We start from the raw sequence: 8,145 nt of genomic DNA, 5'->3' as shown, positions 1-8,145 counted from the left end.
TGATTTATTTATCGCTCGATGGAGAGTGCATGTAGTCGGCCCCTCTTGGACGCTTGACCAAAGCCCTCATGATCATGTTGTGCTATGCCAATTTCATGAGTGAGCTGGTCGGTCAACTCCTTTTGGCGAGCTAGACTCGGTTACCCCATCATTTACCGCTTTATTAAAATTGTAATTAAATGTCCGACTGCTTAGCCGCACGTATTTGTAGACTGGTTCTAAACCACCAGCGCGCTGAGCCAAGCTTTCTGACTTGAATATTAAATATGTTATAATACTTAGTTTAATTATCTAACAACGATTACTATAAATTAATATTCTTTAAGAATATTAACAAAAAGAGATGAACGTATATATTATTATATTATTATGAAATATTTACAATTATTATTATTATTATCTCCTTTCTTTCCCGCTTCTTAAATCCAACCCCTAGTCACGTTTCGGCATTCTTGCCTTCCTTCGGGAATTGGGGCGTGACAACCCCTTTGAGGACACTTAATTGACTAAAGAAAATTCTAAGCCGCTCTCTGTTGAGATTGCTCAATTCGACATAACCTCTAATGGAAAGACTTAAACTCATTCTTTACAATTCTCCGCATCTTTTCCACCATATACATCAAATCGGCTCCAGTCATACTCAAGTCAAATTGAATCTAAACAGAACTAAAAACTGGTTGAAAAGACTGGCTCTGATACCAAATAATACGATCATTGTCAGATCGTTCAAACGAACACGCTAACGGAAGACTGAAGAACGAACGATAGATGGAATAGATAATGGAAATTCCAAAACCTCTGAATCTAACCCACGAAATGATATAGGTGAATGAATTCCCTATACCCCAACGTGATGTTGATGCAGCAACTCGGGGACGATGAATGACACCAGACGAGGGTTCGTTGACTCGCCGTTACGTCGATAGATAAATTCGTCTTGGAATAATCAAGAATAATTCGAAAACTCTCAAGAGGGAATAAAAACTCACAAATTTGATTGATAATAGGTGTAATTTTCGTCCATCACAAATAAGCCATATATATAGGCAAAAACTAAACCTAGTCTAATAAGGAAAACAACTTAAAACAAACCCTAATCACCCAAACAAGGCCATTATTCCCTAATTTTCGTGCATAACAAGCCCTGTATATAGGGTATGCGAAAACCTAACCAAACTAGGAGAATAAACATGAAAAATAACTCATAATCTAATAAGGAAACAAATCCTTAGTCAAAACTAAGTATAAAATTCAAAACTGACTCAACTAAGGCCCAATTTCAGCCACCCTGATATAACCCACGAAAATAATAAAATAAAACCAAATAAAGGACTCGATTAAATTAGCCTACATATGCAACGTAACTTGGGCCTCCATGGCATGCATCAGAGTTATATAATCGAAGTTGGTCCAACTAAACCCTCAAACTACTTAATTTCGAACAATCAGGCCCTCTGCCCTAACGACGACTTAACGCCGTCTGTTTTTTATTTTTTTTTAATCTGTGGGCCCCATGTTTGAGGAACCCATGTTTCTCTCTGTGAAACCTCACCCACGTGAGCCGCTTATGCCGGAGGCCGAGGCCCGAGAGCTTGAAGAGCAGGGCGAAGCTGCGCAAGTCGACCCCCTCGAGGTGGTTGCGGCCTTGGCGCGCAAGGAGGGAGAGACTCCGGGTTGTGGGGGTCGGTGTTGGAGTCGAAGTCGGCGAAGTTGAACTCCCAGGCGCAGCGGCAGCCCCCGAGCTCCGTGAGATTGCCAGCGGCGGCGTAAAGGGTGAGCCCGAGCTGGTTGAGGTGGAGAGCGTCGACGTTGCGTTTCATCGCGGCGTCGCCGGCGGGGAGCTTCTTGAAGAGGGGGCTCAGCTTGAACACGGTGCTTGGGAACTCGATGTCCATGGATATGATGGGGAATTGTTGCAGGAATTTATGGATTAGGCTGATTTCTTACGGATTTTTTGAGGTCGAATTGGAATTTTGGAAGGATTGCGGGGATTATTGTGGGAGATCTCGGTGCGGATGGCCTTAGATGCGTCAGCTGCGGAGGTGGCCGGTTGGGGATGAGAGATTTGGAGATTGGGGTCGAAATTCAGCGACGATTTGAAGGGTGATGGTTGGGATTTAGAATCTTGCTGCAAATTAGTGGGTTTCAAGCGCGGATCTTGTTTCCGGCGACCTTGGCGAAGAAGAAGGTGTGGGTCCCACCACCAACCAAATTAAAAAAAAAAATGAAAACAAACGGCGTAAAGTCGCTGTTAGGGTAGAGTGCCTGATTATTCGAAATTAAGTAGTTAGAGAGTTTAATTAGACCAACTTCGACTATAGAATCTATACGTGATAAGGGTCTTTATATTAGGGGCTTATTTGATACTTAACCCTATAATAAAAAAATATATATCTGAAACTATATTTTTTTGTAATCAAGACCGCGGCTGTGGCTCATATGCTAAAAATCAGCACATATATAAGTTAAAAGAAATTAAATAAATATGCTCTTTAACTTATTTTTTCTATTATAACTTTATTTGTGTTCTAAACCCTTTTCCAATGAATTGTTGAATACTATTATATTGAAATAAAATATTGACTTATTTTTTAAATATATATGTATATGTATATATATAATTTATAATACAAAATGATTTTTTGTCAAATTTGAATGGACAACTTACTAGCTTCACTCTAAAAGAGGAAAAATTAAGGGTGGACTAAAATACCGAAAAAATGGTATATCGCACATTCGCACTTACCGTATCGAAAAAATATCCAAAATACCGATTTTTTGGTATACCGTAAATTATGGTACGGTATTGTACCGTACCGAAATTCTTTGGTACGACAACAATATCAATTTTCCTCATACCGCGGTATACCGATACAGCGGTATACACTGAAAAATCGATATTTATTGTTGTTTCGGTATATACCGCAATACTGGTATATATCAAAATAATCGGTATACCGTACTAATTTAAATAAATTACATAAATATACACACACATATATAATTCTAGACTTGTTAGAAAGTTATTTGTATTTGTTTAATAAAATTTCGGTATTCACAAATACACGGTATGTCGTAATATTTTGATAAATTTAAGCATGAAATTATATACAAATAATTTCAATATACCGTAAAGTACGATATACCGACTTTCGATAAGGTATACCGCACTATCGATACAATATCGGCATGAGAAAAGTTCATATCGAAATTTTCAGTATACGGATCTTCGGTATACCGAAGGGTTCGGTACGACAACGGTATGAAAATTTTCATACCGTAATTTACAGTAGGGTATACGGTATGACAAAAAAAATCGGCATACCGTACCGTTCGACTCCTAGGGGAAAAACTTTCACGAATTGACGTGTGCTCGTAATAAGATATCAATAACCCGATATTATATGAAAGATGTAATTAGTAGTGTTTATTCGGCTAATTTAATTCAAAGTGTTTTTACATGCTAAATTATAATGTTTTATTTGACGTTGAATTTCAGTTTATAAGTCAATAGCTAAAGTGTTTTACTAGAGTATTAGTAATTGACGAGTTATTATTAGACTATTATGTGAGTGTTGGTGCATATGATTGTCCAACTTATGTGAATGCGTAACTTAAAAAATAAAAAAGAAATAAATAAATAATCAATATTCACATTACATTTAAAAAGCATATAAAATATTAGTATACGAAATCACCAACAACCACATGCCATTTCAGAAAAAAAAACAGGCGTATCTGTAAGTTTCATATAATATAATTCATTTTGTACATATAAAATGGGGAGAAAATAGGAATAGCAAAGCATGACAACTTTGAATCTTTTCGATATTTTTATTTCACCCCATTTATTAAGTCTCTAAGATTGAGAGAAAAGAAAAAAAAAAACCAAGTTACATAAACTTTTTCTTCTTCACAACTTCTTCTCTAGGCAAGATGTGCCTACCTTCTTAGTTTTTATACTTCATGGTTTCTTTCTCGAACCCAATTGTGGGGAACTGCTTCGCATACTCCTCCACGTCGTGGCGGAGTTTTGCAATCTCGGATTGAAATGAAGGATCAGACATTGTGGCCACAAAGTCTTTCAATTTGGTGCCTGCAGAAATTCAAGTATATTTGCATTGAACTTCAAAATAGTATACGAATATGATGTTAGGATTAGATAGTATAGTTAGAACCTTTAGTTTCAGCCTTGATTTTGACAGCCAATTGTACAGCAGAATCAAAGAAGTGAGCTACTTTGGCAAAGTCCTCCTCTAAGAATCCTCTAGAAGTAAGAGCAGGGGTACCTAACATAACAAGAAAAACAGATATGAAAATTTTGGTGATGAGAGAAATGGAGTCAAACTAAAAATTGATTGAGAAAGAAAAACAAGCATGCGCACCCATCCTGATGCCACCAGGAACCATGGCGGATACATCTCCAGGAACGGTGTTCTTGTTTGCTGCAATATGGACAGCTTCCAACACCTTCTCCACCCTTGAACCATCAATACCCTGCAAAAGCAAATAAATATAAAGTTTTCATTTCTAAGACAGCGGTTAAATAGTGTCAAGTCCGACAAATTACCTTGGTTTTCAAATTGACAAGAACTAAGTGGTTGTCTGTTCCGCCAGAAACAAGTTCATATCCATTTTTAGTGAGAGTCTGCAACATTAGATTGAGTTTGATATTGATTGCCTTATCATCCAAGAGTAATACATACATATATCTAAGTCGATCATACCTGAGCGAACTTTGCACAGTTGCTCAAGACTTGTTCTTGGTAAGCTTTGTATTCTGGAGTTGTTGCCTGTGTTTAACAAGGTTATGTCTTTTTGGAGCCTATCTAATTTGATAAATGAAAATTGAAAATGTGAAAAGTAGTACTTGGTGTTGGTGACATCAGTCAATATGGTACTTATTTAGAGTGCCAAACCTGTTTCAATGCAACTGCCAAGCCAGTAATTGTGTGATTGTGTGGGCCCCCTTGAAGTCCAGGAAAAACAGCTTGATTGATTTTATCTTCATAGTCATACAACACCTTCAAGAAATAAGAGTTAACATTTTTATCTGAAAGTAACTCTCATTATCAGTTGGCGATGAAGTGTAATGAAAACAGAAACTATAGTGGAATAGGAGACAGCCAACCTCTTTGCCTTGTTTGTTGATCTCTTTAACACCCTTCCTGAAGAAAATCATGGCACCACGAGGTCCACGAAGTGATTTGTGGGTTGTGGTTGTCACCACATCCGCATAGTCAAATGGTGATGGGATGACTCCAGCTGCAACTAATCCACTAATATGTGCCATATCGGCCAACAAAACTGCCTTCTGCTTGTCACAGACCTGCCAAAGATATCCAGGAAACAAGCTCAGGGTTCTGTCTTCAGACAACAACCATAATGCCACAAGTATCTGGCAGAAAATTACCTTCCTGATGCGGTCATAATCATAGAGACGTGCATAAGCACTAGCACCAGCAACAATTAGTTTTGGCCTGAAGAGTACAGCACTCTTTTCCAACTGCAGAAATAAACTAATTCAGCAAACTGTAACATACTAAACAGTTGCTATAAGCTGATAATACACTGGCTTCACAAATCAGACACGACATATTTATAGAAGAAGATTCTGCTCTTGCTTTTATGAAAAGGATTTATTTGAAGAATTTGAACCATCATAAAGAAATTATGACTGAGAAGAGAAAAGGAATGCACCTGATCATAATCAATGTAGCCTGTGCTTTCATTCAATCTGTATGGCATAGTCTCAAAAAATATGGAGACTGCAGATATCTTCTTTGTATCAGTCTGTAAAAATAGAATGCAAAATTCCTCACATTATTCTTGATGATCTAAAATAAGTGTTTAAGTGAAAGCTTATAGATATGAAGTTTTATAACAAGATAAATATTTGCTGTTTTCTAGCTCCAACGAGATAAATGTTCTGCATAGAATTACTTAGAAATCAGGAAGCACCTGGTAACCATGAGAAAGATGCCCTCCATGAGGAAGATCAAGTGCCATAATTCTGTCATGCGGTTTAAGTAAAGCAGTGTAAACATGAAAGTTTGCTGGAGATCCTGATAGAGGCTGCACGTTTACTGTGATGAAAAAGATGACTCAGCTCAGATGAATTTCACTAATATCCCAATCTGGCTCATGTAAATGTATTACAGTAATCCACATTCAATCCTCACATGTTATGACATTCCTTCACAGTATATCATGCAAACCATTTGTTTACAGAATGAATTACCTCCCCATTTTGCAGGGTCCAACCGGAATGCTTCCAGTGCACGCTTCTGGCATAGTGTTTCGGCCATGTCAATGTACCTGAAATTTCACAACACTTGATCAGAAAAGAAAATAAGTCGAGGGAGATTAATATGTAACACCCTGATGCTAACAAACATATATAAGTAGAAAGCAGCAAAAAAATAAAATAAAACTGTGGTTAATGGACAAAACAAAAAAATAGATTAGGAATGAGAAATTAGTTATGTACTTACTCATTTCCTCCATAGTATCTTGCACCAGGATATCCTTCACTGTACTTGTTAGTCATAACTGAGCCAACCGCTTGCATCACAGACACAGAAGTGAAATTTTCCGAGGGAATGAGCTCAAGCCCCTGCAACATACATGGATTTCAAAAATTAAGACATAATAAATCATAACACCTATATATATGTATACATATATGACGGATGGAATTTATGGTTACTCCTTTTTTAGCTCAAATTGCAATAGACAAAATGCTAAGAAAAAACTTCACATAGAATTGATATATTACAATTTGATGAAGTAGGAGAGGATGAAAAGCAAAGAGAAGATAAGCAGAAGTGACCTTCCATTGTCTAGCCTTTTCGTGCTCGATAATGTCAGCAATCTCGGGATCAACGACCTCCAACGGAGCATTCAACTGCTTCGGCCACTGCAAATTTCACTCTAACAGAGATTAGTATTCATCAAACGAAGAAACAAAACTCATTTCCTAACTGAGAACAAGCGTCGAGCAGTGTGTAAGCATACCGCGACGCCATTCTTTTCCTTCTCGTACACAGCTTCATTAGGCAACGAAGACTGCACAAACACAATTTTCCTTATTATATCACAACATAAATTGGAACAACAAGAAATCAAGCATGGAGTGATGGAGGAGGGAGACCATGTGATAGAGAGAGCCGCCGCGCTTGAGAGGTTTGGAGATGGAGGAGGAAAGCCTCCTCACAGCCATTGCCAACATCATCTTCTCTCTCTGTATTTTCTCTCACTAAGTGTGAGTGTGAGCAGGAGACATGCGAGATCGTGTGTTGTTGTGGGCGAATGGATGTGTTTTTTGGGTGAGGTTTTGGGTGGTGGCGGAAAATCGAACAATATTTCTGGTTCTTGTTTGTCGTCGGCCTCAAAGCAATAAGATTTTGTGATTTCAGCGCTTTATTGGTTTATCCGGTTTGAATTTGCACTACCAGCTAACTAACGGCCAACAAACGCATAGGCGCACAATACTTTATTTTGTAAAAATCTCTTCGTCCCAAATGATAATAATTCATTTTACTCGATACAAAAATTAAGAATGAAGTGTTTAAAATATAGTAAAATAAATAGGAATCACTTGTATGAATAAGGTGTAAAGTAAGTGTCTATTGATAATTACTCACTTTGTTGAAAACGGAAATTAAATACAATAAATAGAGATCACTTGTATGGATGAAGTGTAAAGTGTTTTAATTCAAATGCTTACTACCTTTAAGGGTATTTACTTTGCATGATTGAATATTTTTATCTTCAAGAGTAAGATTTCTCCAATTTCACTCTTTCAATGAGATAAGAATCAAATAAAATTAGCTTAAATGATAAAAATAATCAAGGGCATTGAGATATCCCAAACTTTAAATCCATCGAAGTAAACAATGGATTAACCTTCAAAGTAAACGCCCTTTTTAGGGAATGTTAGGAAAGATAGATAAAATCTAATATATGTATCGCAAATAAGGTGAGATTGGTATTGTATCCTAGTGTTTGATAGACAAGATAAAAAATTGAGATATATTAACATCTGTGTATGGTACGCAATATTAAATCTAAGCTTAAAAGTGAAATTTACACTTCTATCCTTGGTCAAGTTTTAAAAAGACAAAATTTACCTTTTCCCAACCA

The 8,145-nt window shown here is 37.0% G+C and overlaps 1 protein-coding gene across 1 annotated transcript; it reads right to left on the bottom strand.

Moving 5' to 3' along the window:
- Positions 1-3,714: 3,714 nt before the first annotated feature.
- Positions 3,715-7,468, bottom strand: LOC131001763 (serine hydroxymethyltransferase, mitochondrial). The gene is made up of 15 exons (XM_057928330.1): positions 7,154-7,468; positions 7,018-7,068; positions 6,833-6,919; positions 6,495-6,616; positions 6,242-6,318; positions 5,962-6,086; positions 5,701-5,793; positions 5,414-5,506; positions 5,132-5,329; positions 4,920-5,024; positions 4,728-4,793; positions 4,571-4,648; positions 4,386-4,497; positions 4,179-4,289; positions 3,715-4,096 (listed from the first exon to the last, which is right to left on the bottom strand). Exons 1-15 carry the CDS (start codon positions 7,232-7,234, stop codon positions 3,951-3,953), a joined length of 1,545 nt encoding a protein of 514 aa, XP_057784313.1. The 5' UTR covers positions 7,235-7,468; the 3' UTR covers positions 3,715-3,950.
- Positions 7,469-8,145: the final 677 nt, after the last annotated feature.

This window comes from Salvia miltiorrhiza, chromosome 8 (assembly GCF_028751815.1).
Source record: "Salvia miltiorrhiza cultivar Shanhuang (shh) chromosome 8, IMPLAD_Smil_shh, whole genome shotgun sequence".
NCBI classification, from domain to species: domain Eukaryota; kingdom Viridiplantae; phylum Streptophyta; class Magnoliopsida; order Lamiales; family Lamiaceae; genus Salvia; species Salvia miltiorrhiza.
Note: the sequence above shows the minus strand (reverse complement) of the source record. Positions and strands in the feature narration are given on the sequence as shown.

What these genes read in the sequence shown, in the direction of transcription:
- LOC131001763 (XM_057928330.1), bottom strand. Translation starts at nt 7,234, where the DNA reads ATGATGTTGGCAATGGCTGTGAGGAGGCTTTCCTCCTCCATCTCCAAA. An exon ending in GCTACATTGATTATGATCAG is followed by an intron (nt 5,507 to 5,700) that starts GTGCATTCCTTT and finishes TTATTTCTGCAG; the next exon opens with TTGGAAAAGAGTGCTGTACT. An exon ending in TCAACAAACAAGGCAAAGAG is followed by an intron (nt 5,025 to 5,131) that starts GTTGGCTGTCTC and finishes TATTTCTTGAAG; the next exon opens with GTGTTGTATGACTATGAAGA.